The sequence below is a fragment of the Sceloporus undulatus genome, chromosome 9 (genome assembly GCF_019175285.1).
Source record: "Sceloporus undulatus isolate JIND9_A2432 ecotype Alabama chromosome 9, SceUnd_v1.1, whole genome shotgun sequence".
Classification (NCBI taxonomy): Eukaryota; Metazoa; Chordata; class Lepidosauria; order Squamata; family Phrynosomatidae; genus Sceloporus; species Sceloporus undulatus.
In genome coordinates, this window is record NC_056530.1 from 3418714 (window position 1) to 3445755 (window position 27042).

A 27042-nucleotide genomic window follows, 5' to 3' on the forward strand; every position below is an offset into this window, starting at 1 on the left:
CATCATTTTAATGAAGGTCCCAGTAAACCAACTCACCTGAGCATCACGGTAGGATAGGAGGAAGTTCATGACAATGTCCAGGCTCAGGCACTCCACGCTGTCCAGGCGTTGCTGGATGCTTGTCAGCTCACGGCTTAGCTGCTCCCCACTGTACCGTTCGCGAGCCCTGCGAATGTCTCTCCGGATCATTTCCCGGATGTAGCCGCTGGAGAAAACAACATATTTTCCTTTGCTCTGAACATGATAGTCCCCTTCAATTATTAAAAATTGGTGAATTTATCCAAGACTCATTTCCTTTCCAATGGCTCATGGGACAGTTCACAATTTGGAAAGCTTACCTTTTTGGATAACAACTCCCAGTATCCTCTAGCAATATCCAGTATCCTCCAGTGTTTATGCTGCCTGCAGGAATCTGTGGATTGTAACTAAAACTTTTCAAAGTTGCACCCTCCCTCCCTCAATTGCCTACAATTGTGCACAGACACAATTGCTCAACTTACAGTAGATGTTCCTCTATCCATAGGCTTAATGACTACATGATAGAGCAGGACCATGGCCCCTGGCCCCAGCTTTCACATTGTGTCTTATATATTTCATTGGTTTAATTGGTTCCATCTCTCTTCAAGGGTTGGGGTGCAAGGTAACTTCCAGTGTGTGTGTGTGTGTGTGTATAATATTCCAATAAAAATGTAAGTCAATTTTCCTATGGTAACTTTGGCCATGTCTTTATGGGCCAAATAAAATGTGCCCCTCTTGGTGGGGAGACCAGATGATACATGGCCCAAACCCTTGTTCTGGTGCGAACAGTCTGAATGATGTCTGGTCTGTGGAGCATCAAAGTCAGAGTATACTCCTCTTAAAATGGAATAAAAAACCCTCATGTTTTCCTTCAGATCTTCTCAGAAGATCTGGAGCCCTCCGTTGCTACACCGGGTGATTGTTTGTATGTGTGTTCTGCTGTGCCACCTGGTACCACAGCCATGGGTTGCTCACTCTGAAGTCGGAATGAGGAGCTCAGCCATGTGGTTGATGCTGGGTGCCTCATTCTGACCTCAGAGCAAGGTAACCTGTGGAGGTGCTGCTGGATGCATCACAATAAAGGGTCTTAGGTAACAGAGAGAGGTCAGGACAGTTCCAGGGCCAGAGTACTTTGGGATGCCCCCAGAGTATTCTGGCCCATGGAGGCAGGGTCATTGCTTCTAGGATTCCTGGGAACAAAGCATTCCAAAAAATAAGTAGTACTCCTGTTCTTGGTTGCCCTTCAGTAACATATATGGAATTCTAAAGCCACCACTGCTGTCATCATTGTGTTCCTTCCATAGTGATATGGGTAGAATAATGTTGTGGCTACCAAAGAAAAGGCAGACTGGAAAGGCAGAGGGAGGGGAGGGAGGGGAGGGAGGCCAACAACTGTAGTTTCTGATTTGCCATGGAATTAGGCAACAAACTCTAACACTATGGAGATTATCGCACTGCATTCTGAGAACGTTCCATCTCATCACGTGATGAGAACGTTCCTGGAACGGATATTACCGCATTAGAAATCAAAACGTGATCAGAACGGGATCAGAACGGCAGTTTACCGCACTGCGATTCCTTTTTCTTGAAACCGTTCTCAGAACGGTTTGCTGTATTACGTTTTGTGGGCTGTCTTCTGATGACGTCGCCACTCAGTGGTTGGACGGCTCGGGAGAGGCGCCGCCCCCAGGAAAGAGGGAAAAGGGAGGCTTGGCTTACTGAAATCCCTCACCTCCCTTCCCCATAGGAATCAATCCAAAAACGGAGTTTTAAAAGAGCAGTGAGCCCTATGGGTCTTCATCTGGGGGGAGCAGAGGATGCTTGGCTATGGGGTTGTCCTGCCATCTCTCCCTCTCTCCTCTTTCCCCATAGGAATCAATCCAAAAACGGAGCTTAAAGAGCACTGAGCCCTATGGGTCTTCATCTGGGGGGAGCAGAGGATGCTTGGCTATGGGGATGTCCTGCCATCTCTCTCTCTCCCCTCTTTCCCCATAGGAAAGAATCCAAAAACAGAGTTTAAAATCTCTCCCAGATGCAGACCCAAAGGGCTCTCCTCTGCTCCTTTTAAACTCAGTTTTTGGATTGATTTCTATGGGGAAGGGAGGTGGGGGATTTCAGTAAGCCTAGGGACTCTGGCCGGGAGAGTGCTTCTCAGCCTCACTGAGAAGTCTTCCCTCCGAAGATTCCCTTGGGAGAGAAGGAAGGCAAGCCCCTATAAAACGTTGGGGCTTCATATGCTGGCATATGTTTGAAGAAAATAGGATAAAACCTATGTAACTTGATGGGCCAAGGGCAGAGTCCCCTCCTTGGCAGCCTGGGCTTTAAGGGAGCTCCATGGAGGTCCCTTCAAGCGGAGGGAAAGGGAGGGGACTGGACCAAGGGCAGAGCCCCGGCAGCCATAGCAGCTCTTTCAGCTCTTAAACCGGTTAGAAAAGAAGAGTCCTCTACTGTCATCCCATTTCCCCTTTTTGGCAGCTTGACACCCTTTTGCTTCTGTGTGTGTGTGCATGTAATGTGTGCCTTCAGGTTGTGAGCTTCCCTCCCCGCTTTAACTCTTGTCTGGCTCTTTGCTATGGAATTCTGGGAGTTGTTTGCTTGCTTTTCTGTGGTGCTCCAAACAGAGGAGCTTTTGTGGGTTCCCTCCTGGAGGGAAGGAGGAGAAAGTCCTGGGCATCCCTGCCATCCCTGCCTCCTGCAGGCTGCCAGTACAGGAGCCCCGCTGGACATGACACCAGAGGCCCCCCGCAGAAGCAGCCAGACCCTCTCCCTCTTGCTCTCTGCCCTGGTCCCCTCTTCCTTGAGGGAAGGAGGAGCTCCATGGAGGTCCCTTCAAGCCGAAGGAAAGCAAGTTGCCAGGGAGGGACTGGGCCAAGGGCAGAGCCCCGGCAGCCATAGCAGCTCTTTAAACCGGTTAGAAAAGAAGAGTCCTCTGCTGTCATCCCATTTCCCCTTTTTGGCAGCTTGACACCCTTTTGCTCCTGTGTGTGTGCATGTAATGTGTGCCTTCAGGTTGTGAGCTTCCCTCCCCGCTTTAACTCTTGTCTGGCTCTTTGCTATGGAATTCTGGGAGTTGTTTGCTTGCTTTTCTGTGGTGCTCCAAACAGAGGAGCTTTTGTGGGTTCCCTCCTGGAGGGAAGGAGGAGAAGGTCCTGGGCATCCCTGCCTCCTGCATTGTGACAGCACAGGAGCCCCACTGGACATGACACTAGAGACCCCCGGAGAAGCAGCCAGACCCTCTCCCTCTTGCTCTCTGCTCTGGTCTCTTCTTTCCCTCTCTTTCCCTGCTTTCCTCTTCTCTTCCTTGTCCCACCTTTCCTCCCTTTTTCCTCCCTTCCCTCCCTCCTTCTTTCCCCCCTCACACACACACACCTTCCCTCACTGCAGTCGCTCGCCTGCCTGCCTCCCTCCCTGCCTGTCATTCTTTCAGCCAATCAGGAGACGGAGGAATGAGGGAACGGATTTGAGAACGGATAAGAATACCGCACACACTTCTCTTGGAACGTTTTCATCACGTTTCAGCTCTCTGGGAACACATTCAGAACACATTCAAATCCGTTCCCTCCTGGAACACATTTGGAACACATTTAAGCGTTCTGAGAACCCGATTGGAACACATACGTGCGGTATTCTCAAATGCGTTCCGTTCTCATCACGTGATGAGAACGTTCTCAGAACGCAGTGCGATAATCTTCCCAGATATCATGCCACTGGATTTTAGCAATTTAAAAAGAATCAGAAGAGGATAAGGGAATCTTGGGGCATCATTAAAAGGTGTTTGGGCCCAAATGGGATGGAGTTTCCTACCCCTCTGCTAATGTATACACTGATGCAAATTTAGAAATATTTAAACTGATTTAATTTAAAATATAAATATGTGTCCCATCTGTTTAATCTGTAGTCTAGGTGCTTCAAAATCTCTTTAGCGATAAGATAATTTCTTAGTTTAGTTAATTTTTACTTTAGTTTAGTTAGTATTTATAAAATGTATTTAGTATTTATGAAAATACTAACACAGACAACACAAAGAAGCAAAGGCTAGGTGGCAATAAAGCACCGCATTCTAGTATATTTCAATGCAGTTTTTCTGTGGCACAACACAGCACAAACACAAGCAACATGCTCAGCTGTGATGCAACCACTGGGGCTTACCACAGCTTCCTGCCATCTGTAGTACAGAACGGTTCTGGAAACAGCAAGAAAAACGAGAGCGAGCTTTCTTCTGCTTTTTGCCTTCCAGCGTATGGAAACACACTGTTGATCTACGTTCTCTTTTTCCAAGGAAATCAAATAGAGCACAGTAATAGGCATTGCCCTGAAGTAGCTAAGCATCCTACTTTACAGAGAACAGTCTTCTGTCTGGAAATTTCCTCTGTTTAAAGGGTTTTCTAGTGCAAGACCATTTAAAGACAAAGAGCTATAAGAAAGGGAGAGTGGTGGCCCTGAATTTCTTGCCCATCCATAGCACTTAGACTGCAGAACAGAGCATCAGCTACATTGAGGCGGAATCTGAACTACAGAAATAATGTCATTTGGCATCTTTTTAACTGACATGGTTCCATTCTATGGAATCCTGGGATTTGTAGTTTGTTGTGGTATGACATCACGGACAGAGAAGACAAAATATCACACTGAACTACAAATCCCAGAATTCCATAGCATTAAGCCACAGTAGTTCAAGGGGTGTCAACCTGCATTATTTCTGCAATGAAGATTCTTTACATCGGGGAAATTATTATGCTTCTATTTAAATTAGAGGATTTATTTCCAAGTCCTCATTTATATGAGCATATGCAAATTTCTGCTTTTTGTTTGATGATGAATTTTGTATTTCTTAAAGATATTCATAACTGGAAATCCTCCATAAGACCAAAGATGAAAGGCTCCCAATCTTGAGACAGCACCCATTCCTCTAAATGCCTGAGTACACAAGGCAAAATTATTCCTTTAATGTGTCATTTGCTGTTAAGAAGCCAACATATGTTTTTGCTCTGGATTTAAACAGGGAATGGACAGGTATGCACCACTGCAGGTGTTACAGCTAAAAGATCTAAAGCAGTCATAGGATCAGGGTGCCAGCCGACAGCAAATACAGACTGGTGTGCTTCACTGGGAAACAGCTATATACTACCCTTGTATCAGAGGCAGTATCCTGGGGAAGATAAGTGGAAGGATGCTATTGCACACATGTCCTACTCTCAGGCTTTCCACTAGACTTGACCAACAAGATGCTGGACTAAACAAGTCTTAGCTTGCATCTGCACTGCAGAAATAATGCAGTTTTACACCACCTTAACTGCCATGGCTCAATGTTATAGAATTTTGGGCACTGTTGTTTTGCGAGACATTTAGCCTCCTCTGTCAGAGAGTTGTCATGCCATGACAAACTACAGTTCCTAAGATTCCATAGCATTGAGCCAAGGCACTCACAAAGTGGTGTCAAACTGGATTATTTCTGCAGTGCGAATGCAGCTTCAATCAGCAGAGATGTTCTTATCCAAAGTGGAAAAATGAATTGATATAGAAATTGCATAAATTCACGACAACATTTTTATATCAGATGCTTCTCTCTTAGAGTTGTTAGAAATGTGGAGGGCTCCTGTATCTTTAACAGATATGCAGAAGAAGGCATTTCAGCAGGTACTGTTTAAAGAAGCACCACCAGATGAAATTCCCTCCTCTACACAACCGTAAAGGTATAGAAGCCCTCTCCATTGTCACTCTGGCAACCCTAGAGTTCTGCTCATGTCTGACCCACATCAACTCTTGGGCCATGTGTGGTTACATTGTCCTGAGCTGCCCCCCTCTGCCCCACACAGGTTTCAGCAAACACAAATTGCAAAGCTATGCTAAAACAAGAGCCTTTTTAATAACGTTTTTGTGAGTTTTTGGGGCTATGTGGCCATGTTCTAGAAAAATTTATTCCTAATGTTTCACCAGCATCTGTGGCTGGGATCTTCAGAGAAGATGCTCATTCTCTGAAGATGCCAGCCACAGATGCAGGTGAAACGTTGGGAATAAACTCTTCTAGAACATGGCCACATAGCCCAAAAAACCCATGAGAAACTATTCAGCCATGAAAACCTTTGACTTCACACAAGAGCCTTTGTATTGACTACTTGTCCATTTGCTAGTCCAGCATTCTACACAACAGCAAAAAGAAGCCTTTATAATTAATCTCCACCACCCTCAGTAACTTTTTTCCAAGAGCATTCAGCAGTTAGATCACATTCAATCATTACTCCTCTGTGGAACCCAGATCTATCTGTGCAGTGTTGCACAATATCTTTTTACTGTTTGAGACATGTGGCTCCAGAGGCTACAGTTCAGTGGCACAGAAGATGGTTTCGGTGAAAACAACCCCCATTCAATCCCTAGTTTCTCCAGGCAGGTTGTTGTCATGTACCTTCTAGTCATTTCTGACTTGAAGGTACATCAAGGCCCACTTATCATGGGGCTTCCTTGGAAAGATTTGCTCAGAGGAGGTTTGCCTTTGCTTTCCTCTGAGGCTGAGAGACTGTGACTTGCCCAAGATCACCCAGTGAGTTTCCATGGCAGAGCAGGGATTCAAACTGTGGTCTCCAGAGCCCTACTCCAGTGCTGAAACCACTACATCACACTGTATCTCTCTCTCCAGGCAGGACTAAGAAGAAATACTGTCTAAGGCCCTGGGCAGCTACTGCCAGTGAATGTCAACAATACTGAGTTAGAGATGGTGTCACAAGCCACACACAGCTTTCTATATAATTCATTATTGATTCATTTATGATTTTTATGTTCTTATCCACACAATTGCATATTAATCCAAGCAAGCTACATCATAGCTACCATTTGACACTGTTGTTATTCTGTGCCTTCAAATTGTTTCCAATTTATGGTGGCACTAAAGTGACCCATTCATGGTGTTTTCTTGGCAAAACTTGTTCAGAGAGGGTTTGTCACTGACTTCCTCTGAGGCTCAGAAAGTGGGACTTGTCCAGGGTCACCCAGTGGGTATCCATGGCTGGGATTTGAACCCTGGCCTCCTGAAATCCTGCTCCATCACTCAAACTATCTCACTCCACTGCCTCAGTTATCATCTAGGAATCAATAATAATTGATCAGTCTCATAGGTCATAAGGAAAGACCTTTGAGGAATGAGAGAAAACATGCCCTCTAATTAGTATGCCACAATAACCAAGGAAGTAGGCTGAAGTCTACAAAAGCTCATGCTACCAGTACCAACTTCTGTCTTTCAGTTAGTCTCAACGGTGCTACAAGATGCCTTGGCATACTAACCCAAACATAGGGTTATTTTAGGGCATTCTGAGAAAAAGAAAAACGGAACCACCAAGTAGGAACCAGAGGAACCCCAGTTCAAAAAAATTTTTAAGAAGATAAATCTCTTCCTTCCCTTTGAAACTTGTGGTTTTGGTTTAAACCTCACCCGTCTCAAGCTTTCCTACCCCTTGTGCTATTTAGCTGAGGGACTGGAGTTTGCATGCCTCCAAGCACTGTGTATGTGTGCGTATGAGAAAGAGAAAGAGGGAGATGGAAATAGAAGGAGAAAAGATGAATATGTGGATAAATACCTTGGTCACACTTTTGCAAAGCTTGAGAAAGTTACTTTTGTTGAATCAGAACTCCCAATATTCCCCAACTACCATGACCATTGTTGTTGTTGTTGATTGCCCTCGAGCCGATTCCAACTCATGGTGCCCTTATGAATGAGAAATCTCTAAGACCCCCTATCCACTATTCTGCTTATGTCCTGCAAATTCAGGGCAGTGGCTTCTTTCACTGAGTCCACAAAACAGGCCCCACCTGGAATATTGTGTCCAGTTCTGGGCACCATAATTTAAAAAGGATGTTGAGAAACTGGAGCGTGTCCAAAGGAGGGCGACCAAAATGGTGAAGGGTCTGGAAACCATGTCCTATGAGAAACAACTTGGGGAGCTGGGGATGTTCAGCCTGGAGAAGAGAAGGTTAAGAGGTGATATGATAGCCCTGTTTAAATATTTGAAGGGTTGTCACATTGCGGAGGGAACAAGCTTGTTTTCTGCTGCTCCAGAGACTAGAATCCGGAACAGTGGATGCAAGCTACAGGAAAAGAGATTCCACCTCAACATTAGGAGGAACTTCCTGACAGTAAGGGCTGTTTGACAGTGGAACACATTCCTTCCTCGGAGTGTAGTGGAGTCTCCTTCCTTAGAGGTCTTCAAACAGAGACTGGATGGCCATCTGTCAGAGATGCTTTGATTGTGATTTCCTGTATGGCAGGGGGTTGGACTAGATGGCCCTTGCGATCTGTTCCAACTCTACGATTCTATGATCAAGCCTGAAATCTCAGTGGAAGTTGACTAAACTGAGGCTATTCCACTTTGGCTACATCATGGAAAAGACAATAATGGTAGGAAAGGTAGAAGAAAGGCAGACTGTACTATGAATTGGGATGAACTACAGCTTGTCCTCAGTACTTCTGAGAATCGGCCTCAGCTACCATTGCACAGTTGATAACAGAAATATGACATTTTACAAGCCTCTTGGTATCATTTATGGTATCTTGATAATCTGAGCTTTCCAGTTATTTTTAAAAAAAGACCAAACGTAACTGTTACAAGGAAAACCAAAGTGGTTTAAAACCAGAGCAGACAGGGTAATCTTTGCTCAAAAACAGGATTCAGTTTTGGAGTATCTCTGCTCAAAAACAGGTTTACACACTGAAGGTCCCACTCTCACTCTCCAGGAGTAAATACTATCAGTGTCAGCGTCAGACCTTGAAATACAGATGAGCAAGCTGCGGTTCTCATGATGTTATTGGACTCTAACTCCCACCAGCCCCAACCAACATGGACAAAGGTGAAATGAGAATGATGGGAGCTGAGGCCACAGTTTCTCCATTCTTTACTCTGGAAAGTTTCAGCTATTAAGAGTAAACACCAGGGTGGCCAATAGCATTCTGCTTTACAAAAAGCAATCCTTTCTGAATGTTTTGGAAGGTTATCCAGTCCTTATCCAATTTAAAGAAAAAGAACCATAAGATGGGCAAGAAAGTCCATGTGGACATATATTTGTATTTAGACTGCAGTTTCTAATTTTGCATCTATACATATAAATAAGGATATGTAGATATAATGCAAATCAGAGCCTTCAATGACAACTAATTGGATGCCTTATTTATTTATTTATTTATTTATTTTCCTCTGCTCAAAAGCACTCTGGGCTAATAAACAGATAACTTTTCTTTCTGTCTTTTGTCCATTTGATGTACAAAGTTGTAATCACTGCCATCTCATATCCACAGATCTTCAAGCACAGACTAGACTAACAACAGTCCTAAATGGCTTGGGCCCAGGTTACTTGGAGGACTGCCTCTCCCCATATAATCCGCCCTGCACACTCAGGAAGAATTTGCTGCGAGATATGCGTTGACCTTGCAAAGGGCCTTTTCCATCTCGGCCCCATAAAATTGGAACAGCCTTCCCGATGAGCTCCGCTCCATCACCTTCCTGGATCTCTTTTAAAAGATTCAAGACCATCTTGTTCCATCAAGCTTTCCCCCATGTGCCTTGATATGTGTGGTTTCCCCCCTGATATGTATCTTGTACCATTGATTATCAACTCAGCTGGCTTTGATATGGTTTTTATGGTTTTAAATTGCGATTGAATTTTTATTGTCGTTTTATTGTTATGTATATATCGTGTTGTTATTTTTGATTATTGTATTTTGTATTCTTTGTTGTGCACCACTTTGATCAGTTTTGGAAAAGCAGTATATAAATACATATTATTATTATTATTATTATTATTATTAACAACAGTTAAAGATGTTCTACATTTGGATTTGTTGCATTGAGCAGCATCTTGGACAAGCCAGTGCCTCCTCCAACTCTATTATGAATAGTCTGAGGAACACAGAACAGCCACCACAGATAAATTAAAGAGACGTGGGTTGTAGTAAATACATTCATCCTTCCACATTCACTTGGGTTAGGGGCACATTGTGGAAAAACCACAAATATCAAAAACACTATGCTTTTACCTGAGAGAACACCTCTCTAGGAATCTCTAGGTCTCCTAGTGCAACTCTGTAGTCAACATCTGCCAGACATTGACCCTAGAATTGTGGTGGTGGAGCAACAAATGCCTAGTAGAGTGTCTCTCTAGGAATCTCTAGGTCTTTCAGGGCAACTTTTGGTTAAAGTTGACCATAGAGTTGTGCTGGAGGACCTAGATATTTCTAGAGAGAACATATTAATAAAATCCATGAATAATCAAATCCAAAAAGTCAAATCTGCAAATGTGGAGGGATGAGTGTACCTCTTTAGAGACTACAACATATGGCCTTTAAACTGTGATAGACCTTTATTTTTATTTATTTTCCAAAACTTTTGTTTAAAAAAATTAACATATATAACATACATTACTAAAAGAACATACATAAACACAAACAAACAATAAAGGCCACAAAGGCAAAATTAGGAACAAAAAAACCCCAAATAAACAAAAAAGAAAAAAAAGGAGGGGGAAGAATAAAAAGAGATAGCAAGAAAGAATGAAAGAAAAAAAAATGACCCCCATCCCTCCCAACCCTCCATTAAAATAAAGTAGAATTTCCTTTTTCTCTCTAACCAGAGTATAAACATTTATTCCAATTTCTTACCATTCATTAGTTTATCCTTATAAAACTGGATTCTTTTTTTAATGTTGATAATCAGTTCATTTTTGTTTTAATTTTATAACATTCTATTTTTTTGGCTATTTAATAAAGTTGTGAGCCATCTTTGGTATTGGGAGAAAAGTAGGATATATATAGAACAGAAAAGAATATTCTCAGTTTCAAAAGAAGTTGATCCTCCAAAGGGAATCCTCAGCTTTAACTGCCTGGGCAAAACAAGACTGCAAAACAGAATAATAGTACACAAAATGGGAATCATGTAACCTCATACATCTCCCACTGTTGCCTTACTCAAGCTGTGTATAAACAAAGGTGGAAAAGGTGCTTTACCAGGAGCTGGTAGAGGTGCCCTCAAGCAGCCTTGCAAGCTGCCCGGTCAATGGAGTAAGGAAGGCCTCCCTGTTGAAGTTGGGTTGGTAAAGTTCACTCAGGCACATCATTGTGGTGGCGTCACAGCAGAAGACCTTGTTCTGGGCTGTCACCACATAGGGAATGAAGGTATAGCTGCCATTGCAGTCCTAAAAGAGAACAGGATGAATGAAACCCAGAACCCATCCCTGCATTCCCTCAATACCTTCCTGAACATGGCATGAACGCATCAAAAGGGCTGTCATACAACTTAGATTAATATGCCTTTTATCATTTATCTCACCAATTTAAAATGTTTCTAGTGCATACACTTTTGGAAGGCACTCACCCTTCTCATTCCTTCTGTATGGGGTTACTTATTTCATTTATTTTTATATCTTTATTTCCCTCCAATTTGCTCAGAGTTGGATACCCAGCTATACTCATTGCTTTCATCATCACAGCCACCACCTTCTCAGGCAGATCAACCTGAGAGTGAATGAACCACCCAAAGCCACTCTAGCCTCATTCCCACTTACAAATAAATCACTTTGCAATCCGAATCGATGGATCAGCTTGGCAGCGGAGCATGGTTCACACTACAATTTCTCTGCTCCTATTTTCTTGCTGCAAATAAAATAAAATAACCCACTTGTGGTTCACATTGACAAATGAATCGATTCAAAATGGGCCTACTCCAGCTTGCTGAAGGGCAAATTTAAATCTATTCCAATCTGCATTTGGTTCATACTTGCACCGAATCAATTTATCCAAAAAGATGTGGAAAAAATCAGCATCAAAAAGACACGGGTTAAATGGATCTAGCGTATGGTCCTCCTCTCCAAATTGCTTCAGCAATTCAGTTCAAGTGCTAACCAGGGTCATTTAAACTGGTTCAAACCGATTTGTGATCCGGTTTAAAAGGTAGTGGTAATGAGGCCTCCAGAGACTTTCCCAGTTCAGCCCAGAATTCTGTTACAACTTATTTGTATCTGTTGATGCAAACTTAGCACTAATGGCTATCATTTAAACTCAGATATAACCCATCGCACTACAGTGAGTGAGGAATATGGCACGCTGTACGCCAGAATAGTTTGCTGACCAGGTAACAGGTGCTGATGGGCATCGTCATGCCCATGAGCTCCTTTCTTATTGTGATCCTTGTTTTTTAAGCTGCACTGGATCTGCATGGCAGGGGGTTGGACTGGATGGCCCTTGCGGTCTCTTCCAACTCTATGATTCTATGATTCTATGGTGGATAGCCTTTTAATGGAGAACACAAGGAACATGTGGCTCTCCAGATGTTGCTGATTTGCAGTACCTATTAGCCCATCATCAGTGGTGAGTGATGAAGGGAACTGCAGTCCAGCAATATTTGGAGGGCCATACTTTTCTCACCACTGAAACAAAATAAGAGAACTACAGAGTTGGAAGAGAGCGCAAGGCCATGACTCTCTAAACCATATGTTTGTTGTTTCATGGCTTCAAGCTGTTTCCAATTTATGGTGACACTAAGGTAAATTTATCATGGGGTTTTCTTGGCAAATATTTAAGAGGTGGTTTGCCACTGTTCTCTTCTGAGGCAGAGAGAGTGTAACTTGCCCAAGGTCACCCAGTGGGTTTCATGGCTGAGTCGAGATTCAAACTCTGGTCTCCAGAGTAATAGTCCAATGTGCAAACCACTATGTCACACTGGCTCCCACGCCACCCACTTTATGGACTCAACTAGTTGATACCCCCCAGCAGAAATAAAAATACAGTAGTCAAAAAAGGAAGAACTGTTGCTCCACGAAGCCTCCAGGACTAGTGATTCTCATCTAAAGCAAAGGGTGAAAAACACCAGGGTGTAGTAATGTTTTTGTTTTAAATATGACACAGTCTTCCAGTCACTTCCAGCTAAAGGTTAAAACATGTCAAGGGAACTAGCCTCCAGTTCTTTGAAATTTTCCATTCCTGGTTTAGCCACACCTGTTGGAAGTGGTAGTGACTGAAAAGCAGGAACAAACACACTGACTCATCCACTACAAGCAGGAATTCTGGTTTGTCATGACATGCAAACCTAGACGTAGTATACTCAGCACCAAGTTTCCAGTGTGTTCATTGTGCCTCACTCCCAGGCTTGTAATAGGTCTGCAGAGTACAATGACGTTTAGGCAACAGACAGCTCAGTTTTACTATTTCATAACTGGAATCATCTGGATAATGTGATTAGGTATCCAGGATTATATCACAGTACTAAAGAAGAATTACAAGTAAAATAAAATGAAATAAAAGTCCCTAGCTGCCATATTCATTTTGTTTCATGGATGCAACTAATGGGTGGCTCTCCACTGTTTGCCAAGTTCAAACGGCAATTGGCTGTCTGGACAAGTCGAATTCTTGGGAGCAGTTCAAGAATTTAAAGTTGTAAATATGTATTTAAAAAACTTACTGAATTCTTCTGGAAGATCTCTTCCTAGAAAGGGGGAAAAAAAGGGAGGGTGGACGGTGATTAGTTGGGTGGCCAGATGCAAAAGGAGGGCAGGGCTTTTGTAAGAGTTCAGTTGAATTTCAGCAACTGTGAGTAGTCATGCAAAAGACACTTGCTAAAAAACTTCCATCTTCCATACAGAACATCTATTCCAAGTGCAAAAGTCTTGCCCTGTTTTGCATCGCTATTAGGGTAGGGTATAAGATGTACAAACAACTGAACAAGAAAAGCGATGCTGTCCTATTTGGGACTCTCTTGTACAGGTGTGATTAAAGTCTGTTGCTGTATCCACACCAGTGGATTCAGGCTTGCAAGAACTACTTTGGTTTTTTAGGAAAAATTTGGAAGCCCATCAACTGGAGTCTGGCACCAAAACAAAACACAAAACATAAAAAATGAAGACAAACCAAAAACAAATCCCAAACAAAACATCCACATAAATTCTCTTTGGGCTTTCATCAGTCCAAGTACTCTAAGTAGAGTTTAGAAAGGTTACTTTTTGGACTACAGCAGTGGCCATGCTGGCCACCGGAGTTGCAAGAAGTAAGCTGTCAAAGCTCTGATTAACACAGTGATGAGAATCATTCGACCTGCAGGATATGGTTGGACTGCAATAGCCATCATTGCTCATTATTGGCTATGCAGGCTAGGGCTGCTGGGACTTGCAGTCTAACAACACCTGTAGGGCGACCTTCCTCCCTTCAGTAACACGTTAGTGAGGAGTGATGTTTCACTATGGTAAATGCTGACGCTGATATCAGGCCTAGGATACATCATAGCCTAGGCTACAGGCCAACCTCCTGAGCATCTATAGGAAGGTCTGTATCATGGAAATAATATTGGGGTATGTGGCTACTTCACACAGCCCACTCCCATGTGGGAGTTTACATTTGAGATGTGCTCCCATTTACTATTTATTACAAGCATGAAATAGGGCTTTAGAATCAATGAATTTGCAAGTCAGGAATCTCCTGAGAAGGGCTGGGTTTTTAAAGTGGTTTAATGTTATAAATTTTAATGGTGTTTTTTTTAACATGTTATATTTTAATGTATCACTGTTTTGACTCTTAAAATTGTTTAATTATTTTTTAAATTTTGTATTTATATATTTTAATATTCTTGTACTGTTTTTAATTGTATACACACACACACACACACACACACACGCTGTTCACCACCTTGAGTCCCTATGTTGGGAGAAAGGTGGGATATAAGAAAATAATAATAATAATAATAATAACAACAACAACAACAACAACAACAACTGAACCTGCAGCAATCAGTGGTTGGGGGAAAAAACCCACAATATTTTGAGCTGTGTATATAACAAGAAGTTATTTAGGAGTTCCCTGAGACCTCCAAGGTAAAATGCTTGAGAAAGTCTAGTCTAGAGGACAGCTATCCTAACTACCATATAATCCTAGCTAGGCTTGCCTAGATTTGCCTTTGAGACAAAGGAAGGTACCTCACCTCACAGAGTTGTCAAATACCTCCAAAGAAGGAGAGTTCATCACCCCTTTGAGGCAGTCTAATCCACTGTTAAACAGCTCCCACCTCCCACAGTCAAAAAGTTCTTCCAAATATTTAGGTGAAATCTATTTTCTTCTTGCTGTTGTGTGCCTTCAAATTATTTCCAACTTATGGTGACCCCAAGGCGAAACTATCATAGGGTCTTGGCAAAATTTGCTCAAGCCACTACATCATGCTGGTTATATGAATCCATTGGTTCACTTTCTAGTCTCTGGAGCAGCTTCCACCCCAGAGCTTAGAAAGCTTACCTTTGAACCACAATTTCTAGAATCCTCTAGCAAGTGAAGGAGGATTCTGGAAGTAGTGGTCCAAAATGGAACTTTCAAAGCTCTGCTCCTAACCATCTGGTAAAACTTGGATAGATCCTGTTCAAAAGATGACTGGACTGCTACCTGAATCTCTGGCTTTACTTCACGAATGAAGATTCAGGAAGGACTCATCCCGCGCTTTCTACAAGTGCGTTGAAGACTAAGAAGGCCAATCCGAGATGAACAAGTCCACTTGCAGAAAGCACAGCAGAATGTCTCCTTGGGTGATGTTTCTGGGTTGTGGTTCTTTCTGCGTTGTCGTTTCTCTTAGAGACTCATTCAGCGTGAGATTTCAAAAAAGGCTGCAGCATCATGGATAGTGCGTCTTCATGCCTCCCGATGCGAGGCCAGGGCAGACCATTATTGGTGATCAATTTGGCCAAGCCTGAGATGTTGTTTCAGGGAGTCCTTGTATCTCTTCTCTGGGGCGAGTTCACCGTAGAATACTATTTTTGGGAGGCGATGGTCCTTCATCCTAGAAATGTGTCCTGCCCAGCGCAGCTGCGTCCTCAATAGCATGGCCTCAATGCTGGTGATCCCTGCTTGCTCAAGGACAGCAATATTTGTCTCATAGTCAGTCCAGTGTATATTTAGGATTGTGCGTAAACAGAGCTGATGAAAGTGTTCGAGGAGTCATAGGTGTTGGCGATAGGTGACCCATGTTTCAGACCTGTAGAGGAGAATAGACAGTACAATGGCTCTATACACCCTGATTTTTGTGCTTCAGCTCAAGTGTTTGTTACTCCAGATTCTCTTGTGAAGCCTTCCGAATGCACTATATGCCTTTGCTAGTATGTGATCGATCTCTTTATCAATCTTGGCGTCTGAGGAGATGATGCTTCCCAGGTAGGTCAACTGCTGGATGGACTTAAGCACAGATTTGCCTACAGTGACGTGAGGATGATAGTGTTCTTCCTGAGGTGCCAGCTGGTAGAGAACTTCCGTTTTCTTCAGACTGACTTCCTGCCCAAAGAGCTCTGCAGCTGTAGCAAAACAAGATGTTAGGTGCGCAGAGCTGCTTCCATATGGGCAACGAGGGCAACACTGTCACGCAAAAAGCAGCTCACGGACTAGGATGTTTAGAGTCTTAGTGCAAGCCCTCAGACGGCTTAAGTTGAACAGGCTACCATCACTCCGTTAGTTATTAGAAAGGCTGTGAAAGAGCATCTTGATATCTGACTTGCCTTGCTGGCCTTCATGTAGCAGGATAATCATTTTGAGGAATTGGGGGGGGGGGCATCCTAGTCATTCCAGGATCTGCCACAGACCTTTTTTACTCACAGTGTCGAAGGCTTTGGTGAGGTCGACAAATGTTACATAGAGTCCTTTGTTCTGCTCTCTACATTTCTCTTGCAGTTGTCTAAGGGCAAATACCGTATCTGTAGTGTTCCTACTAGCTCTAAAGCCACATTGGCTTTCAGGAAGAAGTGCTTCTGCAGTAGCAGGAACTAATCTGTGCAGGAGTATCCTTGGAAGAATTTTTCCAGCGATCGAGAGCAGTGTTATACCTAGATAGTTTGAGCAGTCACATTTTGCTCCTTTTTTCTTATACAGGGTGATGATGACTGCATCTCGGAGATCTGATGGCAGTTCACCTTTTCCCCAGCAACTCACAAGGAGCTCGTGGAGTTTAGCATGGAGTACATGACCTCCATGTTTCCAAGCTTCAGGTGGAATTCCATCAATCCTGGCTGCCTTACCTTTTTTCATCTGCTGTATGGCTTTGAGGTTTTCTTCCAAAGTGGGAGCTATGTCCAATTCATGTTTTATCGGTTGTTGTGTCATATGTTGAATAGCTGAGTCTTGGACTACTTGGTTGGCAATGAAGAGGCTTTGGAAATGTTCAGCCCATTGGTTCAAAATGGAAGCTTTATTTGTGATTAGTGTTTGACCATCTGTACTGTATAGGGAGCTTTGGATCTGACATGTTGGTCCAAACACTGCTTTAAGAGCTTCGCAAAATCCTCTGGAATCACCCAGATCTGCACAACATTGTGTCTTTTCTGCTAAGTTGATCCACCACTTGTTCTGAATGTCTTAGAGTTTTTGTTGGAGTTGACTATATGCGAGGCGAAAGGCTGCTTTTTTTACATGGCAAGATGGCTGGGCGAGGTGTGCCTGGTGAGCAGTTCTATTCTTTGCCAACAGCTCCTGGATCTCTTAGTTGTTTTCATCAAACCAGTCTTGATTTTTCTTGAGGGAGAATCCCAAGGATTCTTCCACAGATTGCAGGATGCTGGTTTTGATAAGTTGCCAAAACGCTGTAGGAGAAGAGTCTACAGGATGGTCTTCAAGTTTTGTTTGCAAATTTGCCTGGAAGTTGTCTCTCATGGCAGCTTGTTGAAGATTGTTGACTTGGAGTCTCCTCTTTAGGATGCCTCCCCTCTTAGGTTTAAACTTGAAATGAAGATTTAGCTTACATCTTATAAGGCGATGATCTGTTTGACATTCTGCACTGGGCATCACTCAGGTATGATGGACATCGCGAATATTTCTCTGGCGCACTAGGATATAGTCAATGAGGTGACAGTGTTTGTATTGGGGATGCATCCAGGTTGTCTTCAAGCTATCTTTCTGCTGAAAGATGGTGTTTGTAATACAGTTATCATCTCAAGTAGATGCGATGGCCAGGAGTGCTTGGTACCAGCTTCGGCTGATACGCCAACTGCGTCCCTGGCTGGACCGAAAGGACCTTGAAACTGTAGTACATGCACTGGAAACCTCTCGTTTAGATTTCTGTAATGCGCTCTACATGGGGCTACCTTTCTACCAAGTTCGGAAGCTTCAGCTAGTTCAAAATGCTGCAGCCAGACTAGTCACTGGAACCTTAAGGCCAGACCACATAACACCAGTACTAAAATCTCTACACTGGCTGCCAATTAGCTTCCGGGCCCAATACAAAGTGTTGGTTATTACCTTTAAAGCCCTATATGACTTGGGCCCGAGTTACTTGAGGGAATGCCTCTCCCTACACAATCTGCCCCACACTCTCAGAACAACTGGAAAGTTCCTACTTGAGCATCCCAAAGTGAGAATAACAACTACTCACCAAAGAGCATTTACGGCCATGGTCCCCACGCAATGGAATAATCTCCCGGAAGAGATCCGACTCATTCGTACTTTGGATGCCATCAAGAAGGCATTGAAAACTTACCTCTTCCGACAAGCATACCCCCCTGACTCTCTATAAAGGAAATCACCCTCAAATAGAAATCTACCTCAGGATGTTAATTGTGATTTGTATACTGTATGTTTTTAGATAGTATTTTGCTTTTCTACTCTGATTTTAAATAATTGTTATTAGAATTATTATGTACTGTTGCATTATACATTGACTGTAATCTTGCCTCGATCTGTCGAGAGAGGTGGGAAAAATATAAATAAAACATTATTATTATTATTATTATTATTATTATTATTATTATTATTAGTCAGCTGCTGTTCTGCACAAAACTCTAGCAGGAGGCGTCCATTATCATTGCAGTTTCCAACACCATGCTTGCCTAAAACACCTTTCCAGGCTTCGAAGTTCTTTCCTACTCTGGCATTGAAGTCACCAAGGATAATGATTTTGTCTTCTGCAGGGACTTTCTGTATAAGGTGGCATTGGTCTGAGTAGAATTTGTCTTTCTCCGCAGGGTCGGCTTGCATAGTTGGGGCATATATACTGAAGAGAACCACATGTGGGAGGCGTAAGGAGATAATGTGATCAGAATGTCCTGTTGGCAAGGTTTCGAGTTTGGAGGCAATGGAGTTTTTGATCATAAAGCCTACACCTGAAATATGTTTTTCAGTTTTGGGTTTGCCAGACCAGTAGAGTGTGTAGCTAGCACCATGTTCTTTAAGGCTGCCTTCCTCGTGTAGACGAACTTCACTAAGAGCAGCAATGTCAATGTAAAATCATGACAGTTCATGGGCTATCAGAGCAGAACTTGCATGGTTCTGATGTTCCAGCATGCAAGCGTTAGTCTATTTACACCTTTTGAGGCTGGTGTGTGCCTTTGTTTTTTTGTCTTTGTTTGACTGCATCAGAAGATGCCTGTTGGCCGTGGCTAGCCAACCGGGTAGATGGGGATGAGCTTTTGTTAGGCCACCTTTTCTAGGCCCCTCTCCATATGGAGCAAGCAGTGCTCTCCTTTAAAAAGGCTGCTTGGTCATTCAGGATGCTGCCGAACAAGACTGTCATCCCCAGTCAGTCTCAAGTGACCAAAGTCCTGAACCACCTGCATGCAGGGTTGGGTCTGTGGCTTCCAGTGCATCTTTACACCTGCCATTTCATCCCTCACCTATCGCTACAGGGCTTTTTCGGAAGTTGGATGTATTCTTTGAGTCTGTGCAATGGGTTTTTTCTGGTGGAGCGCAGCATGCACAGAACTGGCTTCACCCTTTAAACCAGAGGTTCGTCTGCTGAGGCCTTGACAAGCATGGACAGTGGCAGCGAGGTCCTCGGGTCGTAGGTTTGATTATAGTTTCCTTCTCTTAGATGGTTGACCTTACAGGGTTAGACGAACACCATCTGCCCGGGGATTAGAGTTTTCCTTCTCCTAGGATGGTTGCCATAAGGCTAGAGAGCCCATCCTGCTCTTTGGCGCTCTTGGTCAGAGCCTTTGGTTGTGACCTGTCTGGCATGGGAGGCCCTGCCGGTGGCTATTATACCACTGCCAGCATAGCTCATAATTTCATTAGGGTACGCAAGCCTCTCCCCCATGACAAGGGGTTGTCAATGGAGAGCCTGAATACTAGCAATGGAATAGCATCCTTCACAATGCCAGAGGACATTAGGCCAGATTAGGGGAGTAAAGCTAAATTCTCCTGATTAAAGAAATGTTCAGGGGCTCATAAGGAACACTGACATTCCTCCCAACATTTGTTGTCAGGGCAGTTCTCTCTCTCTGCCTAATGCATGGCCAGCCATAACTTCTAAGCATGCTGTATTCAGTGTCTCACTATATTAAATGAGATTCAGAATTGCTGTTTAATTTTGTTTCATATCTCCTTGCCACGTGATCTTGAAATTGTTCCAAATTGCAATCTTACACCCACTTAACCAGGAGTGAAAAATCCACTCAGTGGAGAAAGTGCATGCTTCTGAGTAGAGATAGATTATATTGTGGTGTTAACCACACATCATACTTGGAACAGAGTGATCATAGGCAGTTTGAAAGGCTCCATGTATGCGTATAAGGGACACGAAAATCCTAATTCCAAGGCATGAAATAAATACTGATAAATGAAGACAGTGCAGACAAGAATGAACAAATGTAGCTAAACAGAGAAATAAAAAGTTTCCTTACTGACCAGACTCAAATGATGCCCTTACCCTCCTCACCATGCTGAAGCCATGAGGTTTTCCTTACCGCATTATACATTATAAGGCTGGTAACACAGGATAACATAGGAAGAAGACCATAAACTCATTGAAATGACTTGCCACTGACTCAGATGTCTGAGAGGTTTATCACATGGAGATTTTTGCAGCTTTTTGCAGCTCAGTTCTGGCGTGACTGCGGGTCCAATGATGCGAAGTCACACAATAATGTGAATGTGTTATCACGCGCGATTCCTTTTTATGGGGGCTCCTTCCATGGGGCTTCCGCAGTGATTCCAAAGTGACCCCTCATTTTGGTGAAATCGGAAAAAAGTGAATTCACAGAATTCGCGTTCAAGCTCACTTCGATTTCACCCCGAATTGGTCTGGTGTGGAATGCAACTTTGCTTCTGCTCTGGTACAGCACCACAAACCCCCCCGGGTTGCAAATTTCCCATGGTGCAGCACTGCAATTTTCTCCCATTTCCTTTTGGTGGTCCTTTCACTTTCAGGGCAACTTTCAGGGCAACTCATTTTTGGGGAATGTGTGTGTGTGTGTGTGTGTGTGAATCTGAATATATAGATATGTCTGTCTATCTATCTATCTATCTATCTAGGTGTGTTGGAATTGCTGAAATGGAAGGGAAAATAAAAAAAGGGGATGAAGAAGACACAGAAATATTCACAAGGCAAATATTCATGCAATCACGCAATTACGCAAAACAGGGAACAAGAACTTGCAGCCCTTTTCACCCCGGAAATGTACAAGGTCACAATGTGTTCAGACCCCCACTGAACATGCACAAGGGTGCCGATTCGAATAATTGAATCTGCATGGTATGCACTGGTGTGGCAATACAATTTGCACTCACTCAGCTTTGCATGAATCCGCATCATGTGACTTGCCTTGGATTTGATTCCCCCTCAATTCGGAAGGGCAACAGAAGGGCAACCAGGTGTGATAAAACATTCACATTATACCATGAATTCGCATTGTTGGATCCACAGTCACCCCGGATCTGAGCTGCAAAAATCTCAATGTGATAAACACCTCAGTGAGCTGACATAAGAGTGTAAAGCAGCTTCCTGTATTCCTAGAACAGTCTATCCCCCAATAAATTATTGCCCCTTACAAATGTGTGGGAATATAATTCCCATCATCCTCAGCCAGCATGGTCAAAATGGCATGATGGGAGATGCAGTACAATCAATATGGAAAACACTCTTTTTAGCTAGCTTTCACAGAATGTTTGTCTTTATACAGGCTCATTCAGGATATAGGTCTCACTCTGAGAACCGGACTGCATAGGACACTCAGCCAATTTTTTTCTCTTCTTTTTCAAGATCTGACATTTTGTAAAAGTGGGAGGGGATGGAATATCTGGACTATCTTCCCTTCCCTTGATGAAAAAAATGATATATATTAACATGCAATGCAGCTGGCCTAGCACTTGCTCCAGTTACTGGAACAGTCCATTTTATCGGACCAAGCTTGCAAGTGAAAGGGTTAAGGAACAGTTTCTTCTGTGTGGTAGGATTCTACTGCTGATCCCAAACCTCTAGACTGCAAACCCTTAAATCAACAGGCAAAGATTCTCCAGCTCCCAATTGATTTAACTTTTCAAACCTCTGCTTGGAGGACCTCAGTGTTCAGTACAAAACAAAACAAAACACAGCACATACATAAAAACCAGACCCAACAAGCCTGAAGTCTGCCCTAGAAATGTTCCCTTAGTTTGACTACCTCATTCCTTTGCAATGTGGCCAAGAGCCAGGCCATTTCAGTGACTGGAAACAATCTCCCCCAGATGTTTGTTGTGACTGGGTGCCTTCAAGTTGTTTCCAACTTATGGAGACCCTAATGTGCCCCTATCATGGGGTTTTCTTGGCAAGATTTGTTCAGAGGAGGTTTGATATTGCCTTCCCTTGAGGTTGAAAGCATGTGACTTGTCCATAGCCACCCAAAAGCTTTCATGTCTGAGTTGGGAATCAGACCCTGGTTTCCAAAGTCATAGTTCAACACTCAAATCACTATGCCACCCTGTAAAAAGGTGCCCCCGTGATCCAATTCATAATCGGATTTCCATTAGAAATAAGAAAAAATGAGCCCTGAGCCCAGAACAGCCCCCCAAACCATTTGGGAGCAAATCATTATTTGAATCTGGAGTGTGTGTGCAACAGGGTATGTGTAGTTCTTTGAGCAGTCCTTCTAACCTCCAACATCTGCCCACCCCTGCCATAGACAGAAACCCCTTAGAACTACCTTGTGTCCCACTCACCCGGAGGGCCTGGAACTCTGGGAGATCCGTATAACAGCAAAGGAGGATGTTGTTGGTCATGCTGAAGCTCTCACGAACCCCTAGGTGATAAAAGAGTGAGGGCTGGCATAGGCTGTTGCTCATCTCCACCACAACCACATCTAAAGAGAAGAAGACATCACAGATCATCAGGCATTGTTGTTGCTGGAGAGTCCAAGCTTGCATTATCTTTTATCTTTCCCCACATCATGCCCCCAAAGTACCCACAGCAGCTCTCAAAAGACACTTAAAAAATAGTATAATTTTTAAAAACAGAATTAAAAACATCACATCAGTATAGAGCGGTCCTTCCACATTCATAGAGGTTAGAAGTGATGGATTCCCATGAATGTGGAAAAACTGCAAATAAAAGAAAGGCTGTTCTTTTTACTTGAGAGAACACAACTCTAGGAATCTCCAGGTCCTTCAGTGCAACTCTGGTCAACATCTGGCAGATATTGACCATATCTGGTGGTCACATCTGGTTCTCAACCATCTGTCAGATGTTGATCATAGAATTATGCTGGAGGACCTACAAATGCATAGAGAAGTCTTTTCTCTAGGAACTTCTAAGTTCTCTGGCACAACCCTATGATCAGCTTCTGGCAGAGGTGTGCTGGAGGACCTAGAGATTTCTAGAGAGAACATATTAATCAAAACCACAAAAGTCAAAGTTGCAAATGTGGAGGGCTGACAAGTTAAAAATATAAAGCCATTGAAATCACACAAAAGCAAACACCCCAGTAAGAAGCCTCCCTGGGTGCAAATACTTTTAAAAAGCCTTCTTGAAAAGAAAAGTTTTTCCCTGCTGGCAAAAGTTGAGCAGGGTCAGGGCTAGCCTAGCCTCTTGAGGGAGTGAGTTTCAATGTGTGGGAGCCTATTCTTCAGAAGAATACAGCCAGAGATACAGGGGTCATTCACACTTTTTTTTTTTTTTTTGAATGAAGAGATTTACATTTCTGCACCGATTAAGAATCAGTTTGGTGTTCCCACTACATTTACCATGATCAAATCTCTCCATGCCATTTTAACCCTGTTGCCTTTCACATTTGCCACCATACTGATTTAAAATGGAGGTGCCTCCATTTCCGGGAATGATGCAACATGATCCAAATCGATTTGGTAGCGTGGTCACACTACCAAAGATGCAGATTGCTGCTGCTCTTGAAAACAGAAATGCTAAGGAGGTTTGGTGCCAAATGCATTGGTTTAAGTGGGCTTTTTGGTTCTCCCCAAACTGCACCAAGTGCAGTTGGGCCAAATGTAAACTTCATGGAAATAAACCGATTCCAGACCAGTTTATTTCTATAGTGTGAATGGGGCCTTAAGAGAGCAGAAATCCTGCTAGCGCTTGAGCAATTGTCCCAGTCATTTCTCTTCCAAAAGAGGTTATTCCCTGAATATGGAAAAGGCAATTTGAGGCATGGCAGTGGCATCACTAGGTATTCTCGTGTCACCTCTCTCATTGGTCACACTGGGTGACCTTGGGCAAGTCACATTCTCTCAGCCTCGGAAAGAGGCAAAGGCAAACCCTTTGTGAACAAATCTTGCCAAGAAAACCCCATCATTGAGTCATCTTAGGGTCTTATCAAACGGGAGGAATTTCTCTTAAATTCGAATGAAAAAAAAGTGGGACCAAAACGCATTCACTTAAAATCGCTAATTTCGTGCAATTACGTGAATACGCATTGCATTTGAACTGGCTCTCCATTGCCTGAAAATAGCATGCCATTGCCCGAATTTGCATGTGGCAGTCTATCACACAATAATGTGAAACCACATGATTGGGTTCGGACTGACTTCCCATTGCCCGAATTTGCGTGTAGTGGGTTATCATGCAATAACATTAAACCCCATGATTGTGTTCAGATTGCCATTGGATTATACTTCCAATTCTCCTTATCTGATAAACTTGTTAGAGTCGCCATAAGTTGGAAATGACTTGAAATTACACAACAACAGTCTCATCATGGACTATTTGAATGTTTTTCACATTTTGCCCTTTAGGGAATGCTTTTCATACTGACTATTAAGGAACCCTTCCACATCTGGTTTAGGAAGAAAACAGGAAGCCAATTTATACCTGGGGCCCATTCACATTGTGCAATTATAGCACTATTATTTCACTTTAACTGCCATGGTCCCATCCTGTTGAATCCTGGGATTGGCAATGCAGATGCAACCAAAAACCCATGTCTGCTGAGCTTTGGAGAACTGTTAGCAGTTGATGAAGACGGATAGTCTGAGTCGATTTGTTTCTTGTCTGAGGTATGCATGTATGATGCATGTAGTCAAGGATTCTGGGCAGACAGCTGAAACCCTTTAGGTTGCAATAGTCATCAAGTCACAAAACAGAGAGCAGGATGGTTTCCGGAACTCTTTTCCTGGAGCTTGGATGTTAAGCAACACAAAAGCAGAATAAAAGGGAAGGGAAGATGAGTGTGATGGTAGAGCCACAGGATCCACAGTTCATTAGTAGTTTTAAGAGAGAGTGCGGGAGGCATTGTACAAAACTAAAGAGTTTATCAGATGCGGGTTTTTGGCGATTTTTCCTGCCCAAAGAGTCACTTTTGTGCAACCAACATAGCGCAATAAAGCGATAACACGATGTTCTTCCAGATGTCATTCATTTCTATGGGAGCCCGTTGTGCAACGCTTCTGTAGTTTTAGCGTCATTCCTCCCCTTTTTGGGCATTACGGGGAAAAAAGGGAAGTCTGGCATTTGTCTCCCGTTATCCTTTCTAATGTGTTGTGAAATGGTTTGGTGTGGTAGGCAGCAACGCAACGCAACACAAATGTTACTGATAGCAAAGTTCCCATGATGCTGTGCTGCTTTTTCACCCCATTCCCTTCCGGTGGCCCTCCTTTTTCAGGGCAACCCCGGGGGGGAGGGGGTGCATGTGTTTTGCCTTGATGTGTGATGGAGGAATACATAGGATGCTATAAATGAAGGGGACCCTAAAGGGTCATCAAGTCCCCCTTCTTCTGAAGGAATACATAGGATGCCAGAGAGATGGGAGGGTCCTCAAAGGGTCATCCAGTCCAGCCCCTTCTTCTGTCCTGAAGGAATACATGTGAATATAAAAACACGTGTGGGTTATCAGCTATTGTGGATACTGTGAATATGCAGAGATATGTTTATTAGTATGTGTCTCTGACATATATGTCTATATATATATGTATCTGTCTTGTCTGCCTGTATTTATAAAGAGGTGTGTGTGTGTGTGTGTGTGAATATATATATATGCGTGTTCTGTATGTATATGTATAGGTATAGGTATATGTATATGTGGGGGGAGTGGGGTCTGTACCTATAGGTAAATCTAATCTATGCAAGGGACCCCCAAGGGCCATCCACTCCACCCCCTTCTTCTGCCCTGAAGGAATACATAGGATGCCAGAGAGATGGTGGGGACCTCAAAGGGTCATCCAGTCCAGCCCCGTCTTCTGTCCTGAAGGAATACATGTGAATAAAAAAAAGTGTGTGTGTTATCAGCTATTGTGTATACTGTGAATATGCAGAGATATGTTTATTAGTATGTGTCTCTGACATATATGTCAAACAGGAAACTGGAAGGGGCTTCTTCCCTCTCCCCCCCCCCCCCCGGAAGCACAAAGGTCACGATGCCACCAAAACCTCCAAGGAGCATGCGCAAAGATGTTGTTGCAAATCAATCATAGCGCTAAAGCCACGTTTCGGGGGAATGACGGAAAAGCAAACAATGTGGTAGAACATTGCGTTATAACTTCATTTCGCAACGTTCGTTTCACATCCTTAGCGGAATTGAGGGTCCCAAACTTGCGTCTGATAAACTTCCAGGTTACAATCCTACATGTATTTACCTGGAAGTAAATCCCATTGGACACAGTGGGATTTAGCACTGAATCAACATGCGTAGGATTATGCTGCTAAGTAGATTAGACAGTGCTAAATTTCACACAGATTTTAGGTTGCATCCAAACCTCCTGGGACAAACAATGACAGTTTCCCCTTTTATAAAAGGAATGGCTGACAGGTCCAAAGGTAAATACCATTATTAGTTACCATTTCTAAAATTTGGAAGCATCAAGCCATTTCCAATTTATGGTGACCTAAGGCACAGGGTTTT

General features: G+C 43.2%; 1 protein-coding gene across 1 annotated transcript in view; it reads right to left on the minus strand.

The window, feature by feature from the left end:
- MAP3K6 (mitogen-activated protein kinase kinase kinase 6) overlaps positions 1-25126 on the minus strand; it is a 66821-nt gene extending 41695 nt beyond the window's left edge. The window contains exons 1-5 of the mRNA XM_042440367.1: positions 25017-25126; positions 22916-23055; positions 13452-13475; positions 11003-11190; positions 37-205 (exon numbers count right to left, since the gene is read on the minus strand). Coding sequence (XP_042296301.1) covers positions 37-205; positions 11003-11190; positions 13452-13475; positions 22916-23038 — 504 coding nt within the window. The 5' untranslated portion in view covers positions 23039-23055; positions 25017-25126. The remainder of the gene's footprint in view (positions 1-36; positions 206-11002; positions 11191-13451; positions 13476-22915; positions 23056-25016) is intronic.
- Between the last annotated feature and the right edge of the window lie 1916 nt (positions 25127-27042).